The 21,896-nt window shown below is 44.9% G+C and overlaps 1 protein-coding gene across 1 annotated transcript in view; it reads left to right on the top strand.

Annotated features, from left to right (window-relative positions):
* Window positions 1-21,896, top strand: part of PEA15 (proliferation and apoptosis adaptor protein 15) — a 76,837-nt gene that overhangs the window by 40,370 nt on the left and 14,571 nt on the right. The window contains exon 2 of the mRNA XM_060758132.2: window positions 12,510-12,683. Within this exon, the coding sequence (XP_060614115.2) occupies window positions 12,512-12,683 (172 nt within the window). The 5' untranslated portion in view covers window positions 12,510-12,511. The remainder of the gene's footprint in view (window positions 1-12,509; window positions 12,684-21,896) is intronic.

The raw sequence follows: 21,896 nt of genomic DNA, 5'->3' as shown, positions 1-21,896 counted from the left end.
TATACAGCAAAAAGTGGGTGCTAGAAACAATATCATATGAAAGCTGACTGGCACAACCTGGGGATCACAACCAGACACAGTGAAGACATCTGCCCTTGCGCTTTGCTTCTCTGCTACTGAATACACATGCCCAGTGTGGAATACGTCACACCACATTCAAACAGTGGATGTGGCTCTGAATGAGACATGCCACATTGTCACAGGATGTCTATGCCCAACACCATTGGAGAAATGATACTGTTTAACCGGTATTGCACCACCTGACATCCACCGGGAAGTAGCAGCCAATAGTGAAAGGACCACCCTCTGTTCGGATATCAGCAAAAAGTGGGTGCTAGAAACAATATCATACGAAAGCTGACTGGCACAACCTGGGGATCACAACCAGACACAATGAAGATATCTGCCCTTGCGCTTTGCTACTCTGCTGCTGAGTATGCATGCCCAGTGTGGAAGATCTTTCATCATGTTGGATTCCCCGGTGGCGCAATGGGTTAAACCCCTGTGCTGGCAAGACTGAAGACCGACAGGTCACAGGTTCAAATCCGGATAGAGTGTGAATGAGCTCCCTCTAACAGCTCCAGCTGTTGCCCTCCTCTGGACACATTCCAGCTTCGAGCCAACATCTCCCTTTAATTGTGGTGCCCCAAAATGGGTTGTTTTCCAGTTGCATTGCATTATGCTTTGCTATTCGGCTTCCTTCTCTCCCAGACTCATACCCCGAGAGCCATCTTTTACTTGGAAGGAGGAGCGAAAAGTTGACAACAGTTTCTACACAGTTTCTGGATTTTCTCCAGCAGATTTGCATAGGAATCTGGCTTTAATATGGAGATCGGTTTCCCATCTTCATCTTCTTATAATCTAGGGAAGTGGGGAAAAGGGAGGAATTTGCTTTGAAAACTGGAAGAAAATTCCTCAGGAAACAAAAACCAGCTCGTATCCCAATTGGCAAGGAAAAAGATGGCTTTGCTTTCTCAGGAATGTCTTAGGAAACGAATGGCAGCTGCCCGGCTTGGCTGAATAGAGATTAATTGCTGGAAGGAATTAGACGGAGAGGGTGGTCCGAGATGGAGAGACGGAGGAAATTATCATTGCTTTTTCTTAAGATAGCCTTGCATTGCATGTTTTTCTCGACCGAATGGCTCTGAAATCGGTTCAGAAGGAGTGTCGTCCCCTCGTCGTGAAGTATTAAGAAAACAACAAATCTTTTTGAGCACCAGGTCACAATGCTTCTCGACTCCCAGGCATCTGATTGGACATGACTGGTGGATTTGGAAACATTGGCCTGAGACCAAACTCAAACTTCTTCCCCTTTTTGGGAAACAGTTTGCAACATTTGTCTATTTAAGTTGTGCAGAGAGTCCTAGATTAAAAGAGAAAGATATCCAAGACAAACTAGTCCAAAGTTAGGTGGATCTGTAATTGGTTAAGCGAACGAACCCAAAGGATGATTCTCCCCAATGCTTCCTCTTCATCCTGGAAAGAAGTGACAAGTGGAGTGCCATAAGTAGGGTTATGGGCCCGGTTCTGTTCACAAGCTTTATTTATGACTTAGAGGAAGGGTTAGAAGGCACGATCATCAAGTTTGGAGACAGGACTTCCCAAGTGTATTGACTGTGTGATGTATCGACAAATAATGCATGCGGGTTCCAGTAGAGTGGCCTTTTGCAGCTGAAAATATTATTATTATTATTATTATTATTATTATTATTATTATTATTATTATTTACACAACAAGATGAGTTCACAGCAAACAAGATCATTCTGCTGGCTGTTGTATTCGATCAGACACTTCCCAAGTGTCTAGGAGTGTGTGCAGATCCCAGTAAGGTGGCCTTCTGTAGCTGACAGACTGTAATGTTGTCAGCGCCGATTGTGTTTAAGTGCAGGCCAAGGTCTTTAGGCACTACACCCAGTGTGCCAATCACCACTGGGGCCACCTTGACTGGCTTGTGCCAGAGTCTGCAATTTGATCTTTAAATCCTCATATCGTGTCAGCATTTCCAGTTGTTTCTCTTCAGTCCTGCTGTCGCCTGAGATTGCAACATCGACAATACATACTTTGTTCTTTAACACAATCATGAAGGCAGTATTGTGCTCCAAAACACTGTCTGTCTGAATTCGGAAGTCCCAGAGTAATTTGACGTGCTCATTTTCTGTAACGTCGTTGTTGTTATTATTATTATTTTACTGACACAAAAAGAACTGTATGTCACAGCAAACAAGATCTCTATGCTGGATTTTGTATCACAAGTCGAACATTTCCCAAGCGTCTAGGACTGTGTGATGTATTTTTGAATGATGCACGTAGATCCAAGTAAGGTGGCCTTTTGCAGTTGACGGATCGTGATTTTGTCAATGTTTATTTTTTCCAAATGCCGGCTGAGATCTTTTGGCACGGCACCCAGTGTGCCGATGACCATTGGGACCACCTGGACTGGTTGCTGCCAGAGCCTTTGCCGTTCGATTTTGAGGTCTTGATAGTGGCTGAGTTTTTCCTGTTGCTTTTCCTCAATGCGACTGTCACCCGGTATGGCGACATCCATAATCCAGACTTTTTTCTTTTCCACAATCGTGATGTCTGGTGTATTGGGTTCCAAAACTTTGTCAGCCTGGATTCGAATGTCCCACAGGATTTTTGCATGTTCATTTTCCACGACCTTTGCGGGTTTACGATCCCACCAATTCTTTGCTGCTGGCTGGTGGTACTTGTACTAGTCTGTCTGTGCGATTTTCTTGAAACAGCTGAGGATATGAATTATTATTATTATTATTATTATTATTCATGCTCCCTGTCTATTCTGCCTTGGTCAGACCATTTTACCAGGAATCATACTGTGTCCAATTCTGGGCACTGCATTGCAGGGAGATGTTGACAAGCTGGAATATGTCCAGAGGATGGCGACTCAAATGATCAAAGGTCTGGAGAACAAGCCCTATGAGGAGCGGCTTAAAGAGCGGGGCATGTTTAGCCTGCAGAAGAGAAGGCAGAGAGGAGACATGATAAGGGCCATGGATCAAGAGGTGAAGGGAAGTCATATTAAGGAGGGAGCAGGCTACATCCACTGTTTACATCCACACTGGGCATGCGTATTCAGCAGCAGAGTAGCAAAGCGCAAGGCCGATGCCTTCACTGTGTCTAGTTGTGATCCCCAGGTTGTGCCAGTCAGCCTTCACATGATCTTATTTCTAGCACCTACTTTTTGCTTGATAGTCAAGGGTCTGGAGAAAGTTGCACTTTTAGCAGTCAGGAAGTTCTTCCTAATGTCCAGGTGGAATCGCTTTGCCTGTTATTCGAACACATTGCTCCAACTCTTTGTTTCCTTAGGACATCCTTTCACATATTCATACATGAGGATATCTCCTCTCAACGTTTTCTTCTGCAGGCTAAACATGCCCAGCTCTTTAAGCCGCTCCTCATAGGGCTTGTTCTCCAGATCGTTGAAAACACTTTTGCAATCAAAATAAAATTCACAGATAAAGGATGGGTGACACTTGGCTTGGAAATAGTCCATGGCAAAGGTATCTAGCCAAGAGTATGATGTGGCAACTAAGAAAACCAATGCGATTCTAGGCTGCATCAATAGGACTATAGTGTCCAGATTGAGAGAAGACATAGTCCCACTCCCTTCTGCTTTGGTCAGACCTGGAATAATAATCCTGTGTCCAGTTCTGGGCAAAGCCATTCAAGAAGAAGAGGGAAAATCACAGGGAAAGAGATTTCTACCTAAACATGAGGAAGAACTTCAGCACCTTGGAGAGATCCTTGAAAACCTGGAGTGGATTCCACCTGGCCCTGAACTCTAAAATCAGAAGAGTAAATGAAGAGCAACACTAAAAAAAATAGCGGAATTCCAGACATGAAACAATTAGGTCCAGCTAACATATCCCAATAATAATAATAATAATAATTATAATGTATTGTCAAAGGCTTACAGCTTGTTGCAAACTTACAGCAACCTAATAGTAATAATAATAATAATAATAATAATATTTATTTATACCCCGTCACCATCTCCCCAATGGGGACTCAGGGCGGCTTACATGAGGCGAAGCCCAAACAACAAATTACAGCAAAATAAAACCGAAAATGAAAACACAAACAATAAACAACATCATGATTACATAAAACATATGAATGCATAACAATATAAAATTTCAATAAACACAATCACAGTGACAATGGGCGGGCTACATGTAATGATTAAAAGAAAAACTAATTAAAAACTGATTTAAAAAAAGGACTCTCCCAGGCAGGAAGCAGCCAGGCTTTGAAGCTGCAAGACCATTCAGTGCTAATCAAGGCAGCCAATTGCAACATTTACACTTGCTTCCAACAGATAAACCTTGCAGCTTCCAAGCCTGGTTCTTCCTGGGAGGAATCCTTTGTTGGGAGGTGTTAGCAGCCAGGCTTGGAAGCTGCAAGGCTCTTCAATGCTAATCAAGGTGGACAAGGGCAACATTCCCACTTGTCTCAAGCAGACAAGGGTTCTTTCTCCCACCCTGGACATTATTCCACAGATATATTAACCTCACTTGCCTAGTTTCCAGCAGACCTCACAACCTCTGAGGATGCCTGTCATAGATGTGGGGATTCCAGATAGGAAATTATCCGAGCCAGCTAACACCTCCGAACAAAGGATTCCCCAGGCAGGAAGCAGCCAGGGTTTGAAACTGCAAGACCGTTCAGTGTTAAGCAAGGCGGCCAGTTGCAACATTCACACTTACCTCCAACAGACAAGCCTTGCAGCTCCCAAACCTGGTTCTTCCTGGTGGGAATCCTTTGTTGGGAGGTATTAGCAGCCAGGCTTTGAAACTGCAAGACCATTCAATCCTAAGCAAGGCAGCCACTTGCAACATTCACACTTGCCTCCAACAGACAAGCCTTGCAGCTTCCAAGTTTGGTTCTTCCTGGGAGGAATCATTTGTTGGGAGGTGTTAGCAGCATGGCTTGGAATCTGCAAGGCTCTTCAATGCTAATCAAGGCGGACAATGGCAACATTCTTACTTGCCTCAAGCAGACAAGACTTCTTTCTCCAACCCTGTACATTATTCCACAGATATATTAACCTCACTTGCCTAGTTTCCAACAGACCTCACAACCTCTGAGGATGCCTGCCATAGATGTGGGTGAAACGTCAGGAGAGAATGCTTCTGGAACATGGCCAGACAGCCCAGAAAACTCACAGCAACCCAGTGATTCCAACCATGAAAACCTTCGACAACAGAACTTACAACCTCTAAGGATGCCTGTGACAGATGTGGGTGAAACATCAGGAGAGAATGCTTTTGGAACATGGCCAGACAGCCCGGAAAACTCACAGCAACCCAGTGATTCTGGCCATGAAAGCCTTCAACAACACATGAAACCACGGTGTTTTTGTCATGTGCGTGCCCACTACGAGAAAGGAAGAAAAGTTGACCTAACTTGTCCCTGTGTGTTCTTAAAAAATGCATATACCACACGTCTCTCCTCTCTCTTGTGACATCTCAAACTAGGCCACAAATCCATCCGTATCTCAGAATCCCTCGCCAGGCTAGGAAATTATGTCAATGGGAATCCGAAGAGCGAGATGCGGAGATTTGGGGCTTAATGTCACTATTAAAGTGCAGATCCGGCATGCAATGCGCGCAAATGCTGCATCGCAAGAACTTCTTTGGGATTTGGATTGTTTCCTATTTCAGAGCAAAGGGGCTCCTATAAAATCTCGAATTTGAATGAAAGGAAAATATTCTCAGCCCTGAATTGCTGTGAGTTTTCCAAGCTGCCTGGCCATTTTCCAGAAGCATTCTCTCCTGATGTTTCACCCACAGCTATGGCAGAGGTTGTGAGGTCTGTTGGAAACTAGGCAAGTGGGGTTGATATAGCTGTGGAATCATGTCCAGAGTAGGAGAAAGAATTCTTGTCTGCCGGAGGCAAGTGGGAATGTTGCCATTGTCCACCTTGATTAGCACTGAAGAGCCTTGCAGCTTCCAAGCCTGGCTGCTAACACCTCCCAACAAAGGATTCCCCCCAGGAAGAACCAGGCTTGGAAGCTGCAAGTTTTGTCTGTTGGAGGCAAGTGTGAATGTTACGACTGACCAGCTTGATTAGCATTGAATGACCTTGCAGCTTCAAAGCCTGGCTGATTCCCCCCAGAAAGAACCAGGCTTGGAAGCTGCAAGGCTATTCAATGCTAATCAAGGTGTCTAATAGCAACATTCACACTTACTTCAAACAGTGTGTGTGTGTGTGTGTGTGTAGATATATAGATATACTAGCCATCCCCTACCACACATTTCTGTAGCCCAGTTTGTGTATGCATGTTTTGTGTGTCCATATATGTGTATATGTGTGTGTGTGTTTGTGTATATGTGTTTATATATGTGTGTTTGCGTATATACAGGGTTAGTCAAAATGCATAGGCCAATAAGCCATTCAATTGAATGGCTTATTGGCCTATGCATTTTGACTAACCCTGTATTTATTTGTTTGTTTGTTTATGGCATTTATATGCCGCCCTTCTCATCCCGAAGGGGACTCAGAGCGGCTTACAAGATATATATATACATACAATATACAGGGTTAGTCAAAATGCATAGGCCAATAAGCCATTCAATTGAATGGCTTATTGGCCTATGCATTTTGACTAACCCTGTATTATATTATCAGCCTAGTACAATATCATTATTAAATATTAGTATATTGTACTATATCATTATATTGTAATATTATTATACTAACCGTCCCCTGCCATACATTGCTGTGGCCCAGTTTGTGTATACGTGTTTTGTGTGTGCATATATGTTCATATGGGTATGTGTATTTGTGTATATATATATATGTGTGTTTGCGTATATATTTATTTGTTTATTTATGACATTCCGAAGGGGACTCGGAGTGGCTTACAAGACATATATACATACAACATATTATATTATTAGTATTAAATATTACTATATTGTACTATATCATTATATTGTAATATTATTATGTGGTTTTGCGCATGTAATGTATTTTTTATTTTTGGCTTTTTAAGTCTCTTCTGCTGTGTTTTTCAGTGTTTGGTCACTCGTTGGCCTCAGAGGTGTCTTGTGTCCAAATTTGGTGTCAATTCATCCAGTGGTTTTTGAGTTATGACAATCCCACAAACGTACATTAAATTTTTATTCATATAGATATATGCATCCAAATCCCTGTGGAACGATGTCCAGGATTAGAAATTAGCAAGTGGGGTTTCGATATCTGTGGAATAATGTCCAGGGTGGGGAAAGAACTCTTGTCTGTTGGAGGCAAGTGTGAATGTTGCTATTGGTCACCTTGATTAGCATGGAATAGCCTTGCAGCTTCAAAGCCTGGCTGCTTCCTGCCTGGGGGAATGCTTTGTTGGGAGGTCATAGCTGGCCCTGAACTCTCAAATCAGGACAGTAAATAAAGAGCAACACTCAAAAATTGGAATTTCAGATAGGAAACAATCAGCTAACACCTCCCAACAAAGGATTCCCCCAGGGAGGACGCAGCCTGGCTTTGAAACTGCAAGACCATTCAATGCTAAGCAAGGCAGACAATTGCAACATTCACATTTGCCTCCAACAGACAAGCCTTGCAGCTTCCAAGCCTGGTTCTTCCTGGGAGGAATCCTTTGTTGGGAGGTGTTAGCAGCCTAACACCTCCCAACAAAGGATTTTCCCCACTCCACTCCACAACGTCCACTTAGGCGATCCCTCATTGTCCAAGTAGGATAGTCTTCCAAGATCAATGTACTGGCGGCGGGTCTGTAGGTGACTGTGGAGCCCTATTCCTGGATTTTTCCCAGGCAGGAAGCAGCCAGGCTTTGAAGATGCCAGACCATTCAATGCCAATCAAGGTGGCCAATTGCAACATTCACAGACAAGAGTTCTTTCTCCCACCGTGGGCATTATTCCACAGGTATATAAACCTAATTTCCCTAGTTTCCAGCAGACCTCACAACCTCTAAAGATGCCTGCCATAGATGTGGGTGAAACGTCAGGAGAGAGTGCTTCTGGAACATGGACAGACAGCCCGAAAACCTCAACCTTATGTTTCTATTATCACAAAGCTTCAGGAAACAGTTGCCAAAAGAAATAATATTTCTTTTTTACTGGCCTCCTTTCCTATGTTTTGAAAGAGCAGCTTGACCTCCAAAACATTGCCAAGGGATTCCTTTTATCTCGGTGGCTGCAAGGTTTCAGCTGCTGGTTTTTTGGCAAGCCAGGGATCTGTCTGCACCAGTTTGTTTGCTGGTAAGATGGCAACCTTGGCTAAGCTTGCTTCACCCCCTCTTTCCCGCCTCTGTTGTCCTCCTCCCTTCCTCTATTCTTCGTCGTACCACCCAGTGGGCCTGGGAAACGGGCACGTTGCCCAGAGGGGTGGCTAGCGTGTTGAATGCACCGAAAGAAAAGGAGTGAAAGACATGAATAAGGGAGAAGAGGAAAGGAGGAGTGGGCTCCAAAGGGGAGAGAGGGACAGGCAGGTGGGCTCCAAGCTGGCATTCCTGGCTACTTATTGGGTTCACATCGAAAAAGGGAAGAGGAATATAAAGTAGCACTCTCGAGTATGGAAGTAAACAGATGCTGGAAGGCTATCTGTCGGGAGGGCTTTGGTTATGTGTTCCTGTCTGGCAGAAGTTTTGGGCTGAGTGGCCTTTGGGGTCTCTTCCAACTCTAAAGTTTTTCCCCTGACATGAAGTCCAGTCGTGTCCGACTCTGGGGGTTGGTGCTCATCTCCATTTCTAAGCCAAAGAGCCAGCGTTGTCCATAGACACCTCCAAGGTCATGCCAGCATGACAATATGGAGACACCTCCAAGGCCATGTGGCCAGCATGATTGTATGGAGCAACTTACAGCATGACTGTATGGAGCATATGAGTCCTCAATATGCCCATATGTGTGTTTGGGGAAAATAGACTTTGAAAATACTAGAAAGGTTTGGTGGACATTGACCTTGAGTTTTGGAGTTATAGTTCACCTACATCCAGAGAGCACATAATGATGGATCTGGACCAAACTTGGCCAGATGCTCAATATGCCCAAATGTGAACACTGGTAGAGTTTGGGGGAAATAGACCTTGACAATTGGGAGTTGTAGTTGCTGGGATTTATAGTTCACCTACAACCAAAGAGCATTCTGAACTCCAACAGTGATGGAATTGAACCAATCTTAGCACACAGAACTTCCATGACCAACAGAAAATACTGGAAGGGTTTGGTGGGCATTGATCTTGACTTTTGGAGTTGTAGTTCACCAACATCTGAGAATCCAAACTATGATGGATCTGGACCAAACTTGGCATGAATACTCAATATGCCCAGATGTGAACACAGGTAGAGTTTGGGGGAAATAGACCTTGACAATTGGGAGTTGTAGTTGCTGGGATTTATAGTTCACCTACAATCAAAGAGCATTCTGAACTCCACCAGTGATGGAATTGAATCAATCTTGGCACACAGGACTCCCACGACAAACAGAAAATACTGGAAGGGTTTGGTGGGCATTGACCTTGAGTTTTGGAGTTGTAGTTCACCTACATCCAGGGAGCCCTGTGGACTCAAACTATGATAGACCTGGACCAAACTTGGCATGAATACTCAATATGCCCAAATTTGAACACTGGTAAAGTTTGCGGAGAATAGACCTTGACATTTAGGAGTTGTAGTTGCTGGGATTTATAGTTCACCTACAATCAAAGAGCATTCTGAACCCCACTGATAGAATTTGTCCTTACTTTCCCGCCAGAGCGATACCTATTGATCTACTCACATTTGCATGTTTTTGAAGTGCTAGTTTGGCAGAAACTGGGGCTAACAGCAGGAGCTCACTCCGCTTCCCGGATTTGAACCACCATCCTTCCGGTCAGCCACTACCTTACCGCCGGAGCGATACCTATTGATCTACTCGCATTTGCATGTTTTCAAACTGCTAGGTTGGCAGAAACTGGGGCTAACAGCAGGAGCTCACTCCGCTCCCCGGATTTGAACCACCGACCTTCTAGTCAGCCACTACCTTACCGCTGAAGCAATACGTATTGATCTGTTCATATTTGCATGTTTTCGAACTGCTAGGTTAGCAGGAGCTGGGGCTGACAGCGGGAGCTCACCCCACTCTCCGGATTCAAACCTGCGACCTTTTGGTTAGCAAGTTCAGCAGCTCAGTGGTTTAACCGGGACTCCAGGTTACTCCAAATCGCTCCTTTAGTCTGCTCCAAATCTTCATCTCTCTTCCCTTAACTGTCAAGCTAAGGCAAAGGAGTCTCCCAACAAAAGGTTACAAAAAGTAAAACCTTAAAAAAAAAATTTAAAATATTTTTTAAAAATTAAAAAAATAAAATTTTAATTTTTTTAAAAAAATTAAAAATTAAAAACTTAAAAAAAATTAAATTAAAAAAATTAAAATAAAATAATAAAATATAACAAAAAGTAAACCCCCTTTGTGCACCATGGAAGAGTTTGCTAAGATGCCAAAAGGAGTGGTGGTGCAATGGGTTAAAGCCTTGTGCCGGCAAGACTGGATACCCATAAGTCGCAGGTTCGAATCCAGGGAGAGCTCAGATGAGCTCCCTCTGTCAGCTCTAGCTCCCCATGCGGGGACATGAGAAAAGCCTCCCGCAAGGATGGAAAAACATCGAAACATCCAGGCATCCCCTGGACAACATTCTTGCAAATGGCCAATTCTCTCACACCAGGAGCGACTTGCAGTTTCTCAAGTTGCTCCTGACACAAAACAACCCCTCTTTGCATCCAAGTACAACAGAAAGACATCTCAAACAAGAGCTTCCATATCTATATTTGTTTGTATGTGTTTCAGAATGAGAATTGAGGTCGACAGATTGAAAGCATTGGACATAATCTGGCAAACACTGTCTGGAAATCCAGCTGTCAAATTTTCCAAATCCCTGGATAATTAATTACGGGATTTGGGCAGAATTAAGAGACATGGAGCAAAGAGACAACAAGAAGGAAAAATGGGAGGATCAGGGGTGTCGCTATAGGGTTCTCAATCTTCCTAATACCCCTTAATACAGTTCCTCATGTTGTGGTGACCCCCAACCATAACATTGTTTTCGTTGCTACTTCACAACTGTCATTTTGCGACTGTTATGAATCGTAATGTCTGATCTGCAGGATGTATAATTTGGCACAAATCCCCAATATGCCCAAATGTGAATACTGGTGGAGTTTGGGGACAATAGACCTTGATATTTGGGAGTTGTAGTTGTTGGGATTTATAGTTCACCTACAATCAAAGAGCATTCTGAACTCCACCAATGATGGAATTGAACCTAACTCGTCACACAGAACTCCCATGACCAACAGAAAATACTGGGAGGGTTTGGTTGGCATTGACCTTGAGTTTTGGAGTTGTAGTTCACCTACATTTAGAGAGCACCGTGGACTCAAAGAATGATGGATCTGGACCAAACTTGGGATGAATACTCAATATGCCCAAATGTCAACACTGGTGGAGTGTGGGGGAAATAGACTTTGACATTTGTAGTTGTTGGGATTTATAGTTCACCTGCAAGCAAAGAACATTAATGTTAGGGGAAAATCTTTACCAAATCTCTTAGGTCCTGATTTTATTTGTGCCCCTGACTAAAGCCCACAATTTGGTGCTGTCTGGAAGCACCCTAGGATTCTACGAACTTGGTCAGGGCTTGGTTAAGAGTCATGTAGAAGAGAAGGTTGCGAGGAGACACGATTGCCATTACATATTTGAAAAGCCGTCATAAAGAAGAACAATACGGTCAAATGACAGGAAAGGAGATTCCACCTGAACATTAGGAAGAACATACTGGTTCAACATTGGAACTCTCTGCCTTGTAATGTGGTGGAAGCTCCTTCCTTGGAAGCTTTGAAACAGAAACTGGATGGCCATCTGTTGGGGGTGCTTTGATTGTGCATTTATTTCTTTACAGTATTTATATTCCGCCCTTCTCACCCTGCAGCGGACTGCAATGCACATACTAATGGCAAAAATTCAATGCTATTTAGACTTACAAAATATATAGACAGACATAGAGGCAATTTAACATTCCAGCTTTTCCGGCTTCATGAGGGTATACTCGGTTCTGGCCACAGGGGGAGCTGCCGCTTCACCATCCACTTGTGACGCCGAGTCCTTTGGTGGAGTTCTTCCTCATTCTTCTGCACGCTGCTGGAAGGTTTTATGGCAATGTAAATTAGTTTAATGAGCCTCCCAACATAAAGCGGTACCTATATTTCTTACTTTATAGATGTAACTTTTGGGCTGCATAGGTCGACAGCAAGCTAGACTATTAATGGCCGGGAGCTTACTCCAGCCTTGGTTGGCTTCGAACTCATGATCTCTTTCAGTTGTGTTTTAATGTAGCTGGCTACTAACAAGCTGCGCCACAGCCCGGTTCTTTTCCTGCCTGGCATGGGGTTGGACTAGATGGCCTGTGTGGTCTCCTCCAACTTCTGTGATTATTCTATGATCCGTAACCATCTGTCGTCTCTGACCGTCTCCTATTCTTTCCTCCCTCTGGCAGAGATGGCCGAGTACAGCAGCCTGCTGGAGGAACTTGCAGAGAACATCACCAACGAAGACCTGGACCAGCTGAAGTCAGCCTGCAAGGAGGACATCCCAAGCGAGACCCACGACAAAATCGCCACCAGCAAGGACTGGTTCAGCTTTCTCGAGAAGCACAAGAAACTGGACAAAGGTGGGCAACGGAGAGATGCTGGCGGGTGTCCTTGGGCCCCCTTTAGCAATACTTTAGAAGCAAAGAACCAACTTTAGCAACACTTTAGAAGCAAAGCACCAGTGCCCTCTAGTTTTGTAAGTACTTTAGAACCATGGATTGCCCAGTGGCTATAATTTCCCCTGGAAGATCTCATGACTAGTAAGGACTTTGGAAGCAAAGCACCAGCTTTAGCAACACTTTAGAAGCAAAGCACCAACTTTAGCAACACTTTAGAAGCAAAGCACCAACTTTAGCAACACTTTAGAAGCAAAGCGCCAACTTTAGCAACACTTTAGAAGCAAAGCACCAACTTTAGCAACACTTTAGAAGCAAGGCACCAGTGCCCCCTAGTTTTGTAAGTACTTTAGAACCATGGCTATAATTTCCCCTGGAAGACCTCATGACTAGTAAGCTGGTGCTTTGCTTCTAAAGTGTTGCTTAAGCTGGTGCTTTGCTTCTAAAGTGTTGCCAACATTGGTGCTTTGCTTCTAAAGTGTTGCTAAAGTTGGTGCTTTGCTTTTAAAGGGTTGCTAAAGCTGGTGTTTTGCTTCTAAAGTGTTGCTAAAGTTGGTGCTTTGCTTCTAACGTTTTGCTAAAGTTGGTGCTTTGCTTCTAAAGTGTTGCCAACGTTGGTGCTTTGCTTTTAAAGTGTTGCTAAAGCTGGTGCTTTGCTTCTAAAGTGTTGCTAAAGCTGGTGCTTTGCTTCTAAAGTGTTGCCAATGTTGGTGCTTTGCTTTTAAAGTGTTGCTAAAGCTGGTGTTTTGCTTCTAATGTTTTGCTAAAGTTGGTGCTTTGCTTCTAAAGTGTTGCCAACGTTGGTGCTTTGCTTTTAAAGTGTTGCTAAAGCTGGTGCTTTGCTTCTAAAGTGTTGCTAAAGTTTTGGTAGTAATAATTTCAGAACTCAAACAAAACTTTCAAAATTTCATTAAGATTTCGTTATTGGCGATTTTTATGACGGACCCAATTAGGAACTGCCATTTCTAATGAAAATTTGAAAGTTTTGTTAGGTTTCTGAAATTTTCACCACCAGAACTTTAGAAACACTTTAGAATTAAAGCACCATTACCCCTCGTTTTGTAAGTACTTTAGGCCATGAATTGCCCATGCCTAATAGTGAGTGTACCCCACACTCTATGGTTCCTCTGGTTAATGTGAGGAGGGATCCCTTCTTAGCTTATTTATTTATCCTGTCAGTAGCGAGTTGAGGGTACAGTTAAAATGCATTTAAAAACACAAAGTTTAAAAAAGGAATTTGGAATTATGCTAAATATCCTTTGAACACAAGTTGGCCTCTCAGAGTGCCTCTGTGGTCTGAGCCCTGCATGTAGCAGGGCTCAGACCACATTGTAATAGGTGGTCTGTGGTTTGCTCTTCTCCACACTCACATGTTGTGGATTCCACGTTGTAGCCCCATTCCTTAAGGTTGGCTCTGCATCTCATAGTGCCAGAATGCAGCCTGTTCCGAGTCTTCCAAGTCACCCAGTCTTCTGTATGTCCAGGAGGGAGTCTCTCATCTGGCCCCAGTCATTGAGTGAGGTGCTAGATTTTAACCTGCCACTTTTGGACTCTCGCTTGCTGAGGTGTTCCTGCGACTATCTCTGTAGATCATAGGAAGCTGTTTCTTGACTTAAGGTATTGGCTTGCTGGCTGATATCCGCACAGAGGATGGGCCAGATATGTCAATGCTTTGGCCTTGCCAATGTGGAAAATATCTCACCATGCAAAAACAGTGGATGTTGCTCTTAATGATACATGCCACATTATCACAGGATGTCTATGTCCCATGCCACTGGAGAAATTATACTGTTTAGGTGGAATCATACCACCTGACATCTGCCGGGAAGTAGCAGCCAGCAATGAATGCGTACTCAGCAGCAGAGTAGCATACGAAAGTTGACTGGCACAACCTGGGGATCATAACCAGATACAGTGAAGACATCTGCCCTTGCGCTGTGCTACTCTGCTGCTGAGTATGCATGCCCAGTGTGGAACACATCTCACCACACTAAAACAGTGGATGTGGCCCTTAATGAGACATGCCGCATTATCACGGGGTGTCTGCGCCCTACACCACTGGAGAAATTACACTGCTTAGCTGGTATTGCACCACCTGGCATCCACCGGGAAGTAGCAGCCAATTGTGGAAGGTCCAAGGCAGAGACATCTCCAGCTCATCCCCTGTCTGGGTATCAGCCAGCACGTCAATGACTTAAATCTAGAAATAGCTTTCTAAGATCTACAGAGACACTTGATGGAACACTTCAGCAAGCAAGAGTCCAAAAGTGGCAGGCTCAAACCCAGAACCTCAACCAATGGCTGATACCAAATGAGAGAATCTCCTCTGGGCACACAGAAAACTGGGCGACTTGGAAGGCGCTGAACAGACTGCGCTCTGGCACCACGAGATGCAGAGCCAACCTTCAGAAATGGGGCCACAAAGTGGAATCCTCGACATGCGAGTGTGGAGAGGAGCAAACCACTGACCACCTCCTGCAATGCAACCTGAGCCCTGCCACATGCACAAGGGAGGACCTCCTTGCGGCAACACCAGAAGCACTCCAAGTGGCCAGATACTGGTCAAAGGACATTTAATCAACTACCAAACTCACAAATTTTGTATTTTGTCTGTTTGTTTGCTTTGTTCTGTTAGAAATGTAATATAATTGACTGGTTGCCCTGACATGACAAATAAATAGCAGAGTAGCAAAGTCCAAGGGCAGATGTCTTCACTGTGTCTGGTTGTGATCCCCAGGTTGTGCCAGTCAGCTTTCATACAGTATTATTTCCAGCACCCACTTTTTTGCTTGATATTCAAGCAGTGGATAGCTCATTATCCTGGCCCTGCTGGGCCTGGTCACCCTGGGAACCAAGAGGCCTTGAGCTCTCAGAAGGAACCTCCACCTTTCACTATCTTTATCTAAAGCCACACTCCTTTCTCTGAGGAACAGAAATGCCATCTCTTCTTCAGAATCAACACTACCTGCCTCAATAACCGGAACACGTTCAGAAATCCGTAACCCATCCTCCTCCTTGTCCTATGGAAACTCAGGCTCAGAAAGCTCAGGCTCAGACTGAGCTACAACACCCAGCACATCTTGGAGAGGTCAGGGACTCGCCCTTCTTCACACCTGGTGGGCCGGATAAATGTTCTTGGTGGGCCGCATGTGGCCCACGGGCTGTAGTTTGAGGACCCCTAGAATCATAGAATCAAAGAGTTGGAAGAGACCTCATGGGCCATCCAGTCCAACCCCCTGCCAAGAAGCAGGAATATTGCATTCAAATCACCACTGACAGATGGCCATCCAGCCTCTGTTTAAAAGCTTCCAAAGAAGAAGCCTCCACCACACTCCAGGGCAGAGAGTTCCACTGCTGAACGGCTCTCACAGTCAGGAACTTCTTCCTCGTGTTCAATCTCCTCTCTTGTAGTTTGAAGCCATTGTTCTGCGTCCTAGTCTCCAAGGAAGCAGAAAATAAGCTTGCTCCCTCCTCCCTGTGGCTTCCCCTCACATATTTATACATGGCTATCATATCTCCTCTCAGCCTTCTCTTCTTCAGGCTAAACATGCCCAGCTCCTTAAGCTGCTCCTCATAGGGCTTGTTCTCCAGACCCCTGATCATTTTAGTCGCCCTCCTCTGGACACATTCCAGCTTGTCAATATCTCTCTTGAATTGTGGTGCCCAGAATTGGACACAATATTCCAGGTGTGGTTTAACCAAAGCGGAATAGAGCATGGGTAGCATGACTTCCCTAGATCTAGACACTATGCTCCTCTTGATGCAGGCCAAAATCCCATTGGCTTTTTTTGCCACCACATCACATTGTTGGCTCATGTTTAACTTGTTGTCCACAAGGACTCCAAGATCTTTTTCACACGTCCTGCTCTCGAGCCAGGCATTGTCCCCCATTCTGTATCTTTGCATTTCGTTTTTCCTGCCAAAGTGGAGTATCTTGCATTTGTCCCTGTTGAACTTCATTGTGTTAGTTTTGGCCATTCATCTCTTTAATCTGTCAAGATCGTTTTGCATCCTGCTCCTGTCCTCTGGAGTATTGGCTCTCCCTCCCAATTTGGTGTCGTCTGCAAACTTGATGATCCTGCCTTCTAACCCTTCATCTAAGTCATTAATTAAGATGGTGAACAGGACCCCTGCACTAGAGAAACTAAATGCGCCCCCTAATGTTTGGCAGTGTGTAATGAATTTTGAAACATTTTGTACATCGATATCACATCCCTAATAAACACCCCCCCCCTTCCAAACTCCCCGCCTTTGCTGCTTCCTTCCTAAGGAAGGAAGGTGAGATCTCAGCCGAACCAAGGCGAGTGACTCAGAGCTGGCAGGCCAGGGAGCGAGGAGAGCAGTCATCCTGCTTTGGCTGTGACGGCTCCAGACAAGGGGAACGGATGGAAGGGCTCAAGGGAGGGCCGGTGAATCAGCAAACAGGCACGGCCGGTGGCATTTTGGCTCTGGATTCAGATGCCTTCCCAGCCCGCTTGCCACATCCTCCTCCTCATATCTCCCCAAGTTTTTGAGCAAGATGAGGGAAGAATGGGAGCGGAGTGAATATAAGGCAGCCGGCTAAAGTTTCCAGAGTGCCGTGACGAGGAGCTCTTGAGGCAAGAAAATGTGGATGTTGTGATCTACATTGCGGAGGCTGCATCCATAAGAGAATAGTGTCCAGACCAGGCAAACTTGGGCCCTCCAGGTGTTTTGGACTTAATTCCTTTTCCTCTTCAGCCGCATGTCTCTGAAAGTGAGACATGATGGCCAGGTATAAATATGTGAGTGGAAGTCATAGGGAGGAGGAAACAAGCTTGTGTTCTGCTGCCCTGGAGACTAGGACGCACCTTCATGTTCGGAAGGTGGAGAGGAGAGATGAGGAGGGCCATGGATGAAGAGGTGAGGGGAAGTCATAGGAAGGAGGGAGCAAGCTTGTTTTCTGCTGCCCTGGAGACTAGGACGCAATGGATCAATGGCTTCAAACTACAGGAAAGAAAGGAGATCCCACCTGAACATGAGGAAGAACTTCCTGACTGGGAGAGCTGTTCAGCAGTGGAACTCTCTACCTCGGAGTGTGGTAAAGGCTCCTTCTTTGGAGGCTTTTAAACAGAGGCTGGATGGCCATCTGTCAGGGGTGCTTTGAATGCAATATTCCTGCTTCTTGGCAGAATGGGGTTGGACTGGATGGCCCATGAGGTCTCTTCCAACTCTTTGATTCTATGATTCTATGACTGTGAGAACCGTTCAGCAGTGGAATTCTCTGCCCCAGAGTGTGGTAGAGGCTGTGTCCAATTCTGGGCAGCGAAATTGAAGGGAGATGTTGGTTCTAAGCTGGAATGTGTCCAAGAGGAGGGTGATTCAAAGGATCAAGGGTCTGGAGAACAAGCCCTATGAGGAGTGGCTTAACGAGCTGGGCATGTTTAGCCTGCAGAAGATAATAATAGAATCATAGAATCAAAGAGTTGAAAGAGTTGGGCCATCCAGTCCAACCCCCTGCCAAGAGCAGGAATATTGCATTCAAATCACCCCTGACAGATGGACATCCAGCCTCTGTTTAAAAGATTGCCTTTGGGGTCTCTTCCAACTCTAAAGTTTTCCCCCTGACATTAAGTCCAGTAATGCTCGACTCTAGGAGTTGGTGCTCATCTCCCTTTCTAAGCTGAAGAGCCGGCGTTGTCCATAGACACCTCCAAGGTCATGTGGCCGGCATGACTGCATGGAGCGCTGTTAACTTCCTGCCAGAGCGGTACTTATTGATCTTCTCCCATTTGCATGTTTTCGAACTGCTAGGTTGGCAGAATCATAGAATCAAAGAGTTGGAAGAGACCTCATGGGCCATCCAGTCCAACCCCCTGCCAAGAGCAGGAATATTGCATTCAAAGCACCCCTGACAGATGGCCATCCAGCCTCTGTTTAAAAGTTTCTAAAGAAGGAGCCTCCACCACACTCCGGGGCAGAGAGTTCCACTGCTGAACAGCTCTCACAGTCAGGAAGTTCTTCCTCATGTTCAGATGGAAGGCTGAGAGGAGATATGATAGCCATATATAAATATGTGAGAGGAAGCCACAGGGAGGAGGGAGCAAGCTTGTTTTCTGCTGCCCTGGAGACTAGAACGCAATGGAACAATGGCTTCAAACTACAGGAAAGGAGGTTCCATCTGAACATGAGGAAGAACTTCTTGACTGGGAGAGCTGTTCAGCAGTGGAACTCTCTGCCCTGGAGTGTGGTGGAAGCTCCTTCTTTGGAGGCTTTTAAACAGAGGCTGGATGGCCATCTGTCAGGGGTGCTTTGAATGCAATTTTCCTGCTTCTTGGCAGAATGGGGTTGGACTGGATGGCCCACGAGGTCTCTTCCAATTCTATGATTCTATGGCTGTCAGGAATTACAAACACTTGCAGGGCCTACAGTGACTGCTACCACTGTAGTCCGCTTTGTTTAGAACTCTCCTGGAATAATTCTGTGTCCAGTTCTGGACAATTTGGAAGGTTTCACTGCTGAAAAGCCTCCAGAGAATGAAACTCAATCGCCACCACCACCATCATCATTATTCATCATCATCATCATCATCATTGAGTTGGAAGGGATCCCAAAGGCCACCCAGCCTAACTCCCTTCTGCCAGGGAGGAGGACACAATCAAAACCCTCCTGACAGATGGCTATCCAGCCTCTCCTCAAAACCCTCCAGAGAATGAAACAATCACCATCATCATAATTATTATAAATTATTATTATTATTATCATTATCATTATCTTTATCTTCATAGAATCCTAGAGTTGGAAGAGACCCCAAAGGCCACTCAGTCCAACCCCCTTTTGTCAGGCAGGAGGTCACACTCAAAGCCCTCTCGACAGATGGCCATCCAGCCTCTGCTCAAAAACCTCCAGAGAATGAGACTCCATCACCATTAAAATCATTATTATTTCTAATTATTATTATTATCATTATTATGATTACCATAACAGAATTCTAGAGTTGGGCGTGATCCCAAAAGCCATCCAAGTCCAACTTCTTTCTGCCAGGCAGGAAGACACCATCAAAGCCCTCCCGACAGATGGCCATCCAGCCTCTGAGAAGGAGACACCACCAGATTCTGAGGCAGCAGCATGTTCCAATGTTGAACAGCACTTATCATGAGGAAGTTCTTCCAAATGTTTTGGTGGAATCCAGTTCTCAATGTCTTTGCAGAGCCGCATTCTCAACGGGACATCCTTTCCGATATTTAAACATGGCTGTCATGTGGAGTCTCCGGTGGCACAGTGGGTTCGGCCCTTGTGCTGACAGGACTCTGGGGAGAATGGGTTGAGCTCCATCTGTCAGCTCCATCTCCCCATGCGGGGACATGAGAGAAGCCTGGCCAAACATCATCCCTGAGCGACGTCCTTGCAGACAGCCAATTCTCTCATACCAGAAGCAACTTGCAGTTTCTCAAGTTGCTCCTGACATATCCTAAAATCGTATTAGCTTTTTGAGCTGCTGCATCACGCTGTTGACTCAGCCTGTGAGTTTAGCTTCTTAATGCTTCTCACTTTCCAGACTGAGCCCAGCTTTCACCTCCTTCCCATGCTTGGGCTGAGTCTGTCCTCGCCTTCCCACGCGCACATTCGCACCCAGATCTCCGCATCTGCGCCCCATCCAGGGTCTTCTCAAGGGACGGATCTAGATGGGGAGTAGTGTGTCATGTGTTATTATGGTGGGAAAGGCGTTGTTTTCTCAAGGCAGAGCCACCTGCTGCCGGTGACGGCCCCTCTCCATCTCGCACACGCATCGCACACGCACGCCGGCACATCCACACCTCTGCACCAGCAGCCCGGCCACCCACGCGTTGGCAGCATCACGACACTCACAACGGCACCGTCCGCCCACACAACAGCAGGCACATGAGGGGCTCACAGTCATCAGTCACACTTTGTGGGAACAGCAACACCCACAGGAAGAAGCACACACACTCACATACACAAAGAACGGGTGATGTATGCATCTTCACCTCCTCCGTGACTGATTTGGTTACCTGTTTGAGTTCCGTCTAAGGGGAAAGGGCCATTTCAAAGGCATCTCAGTAGGACTGTTGCATTCCCAGGGACGGTGCCAAGTCCTTTCTCAAATCTGGCAGCCTAGATGTTTTGCTTGCTTACACAAAACCCACCAGATCCATAGCTTTTATTTATTCATATTAAACCATACCCCAGCTTTTCTTCAGTAATGGGTTTGCTAGAAACCATTACAGAGTAAAACAAACAAAAACACCAGAAAGTGAGACTACATTGAATGGATGGATGGATGGATGGATGGATGGATGGATGGATGGATGGAAGGAAAGAAAGGAAAAGTGGGGGGGGGGGGGAGAGAGATAAAATGATAGATAGATAGATAGATAGATAGATAGACAGATAGACAGATAGATAGGGGAGAGATAAGACAATAGATAGATAGATAGATAGATAGATGGAAATGGGGGAGATATATCTATCTAAGACAATAGAGAGAGAGAGGAGAGAGATAAGATGATCGGTAGATAGTTAGATGATTGATTGATAGATAGATAGATAGATAGAGATAGAAAGATAAGACAATAGATAAGATAGATAGATGGAAGGGGAGATATAAGACAATCAATAGATAGATAGATAGATAGATAGATAGATAGATAGATAAGATAAGATAAGATATAAGACAATAGATAAGATAGATAATATAGATAGGTGGAAATGGGGGAGATATAAAACAAGAGAGAGAGAGAGAGAGGGAGGGAGGGAGGGAGGGAGGGAGATAAGATGATCAGTAGATAGTTAGATGATAGATAGATAGATACATAGAGATAGAAAGATAAGACAATAGATAGATTAGATAGAGAGATAGATAGATAGAGACAGGGGAGAGATAAGACAATAGATAGATAGATAGATAGATAGATAGATAGATAGATAGATAGGTAAATAGGTAGATAGGTAGGATACACAGACAGACAGGCAGATAGATAGAGATGGGGGAAATATAACATGATAAATGATTGATAGGGAGAGAGGGGGGGAGATATAAGAAAGGCAGACAGACAGATGGAAATGGGAGATGTAAGATGATGAATGGATGAAGACGAGGAGATGTAAGATGATTGATAGATGATAGATAGATAGATAGATAGATAGATAAGACAATAGATAGATAATATAGATAATATAGACAGATGGGTGGATGGA

This window comes from Anolis sagrei, chromosome 12, assembly GCF_037176765.1.
Source record: "Anolis sagrei isolate rAnoSag1 chromosome 12, rAnoSag1.mat, whole genome shotgun sequence".
Lineage (NCBI taxonomy): Eukaryota > Metazoa > Chordata > Lepidosauria > Squamata > Dactyloidae > Anolis > Anolis sagrei.
Note: the sequence above shows the minus strand (reverse complement) of the source record. Positions and strands in the feature narration are given on the sequence as shown.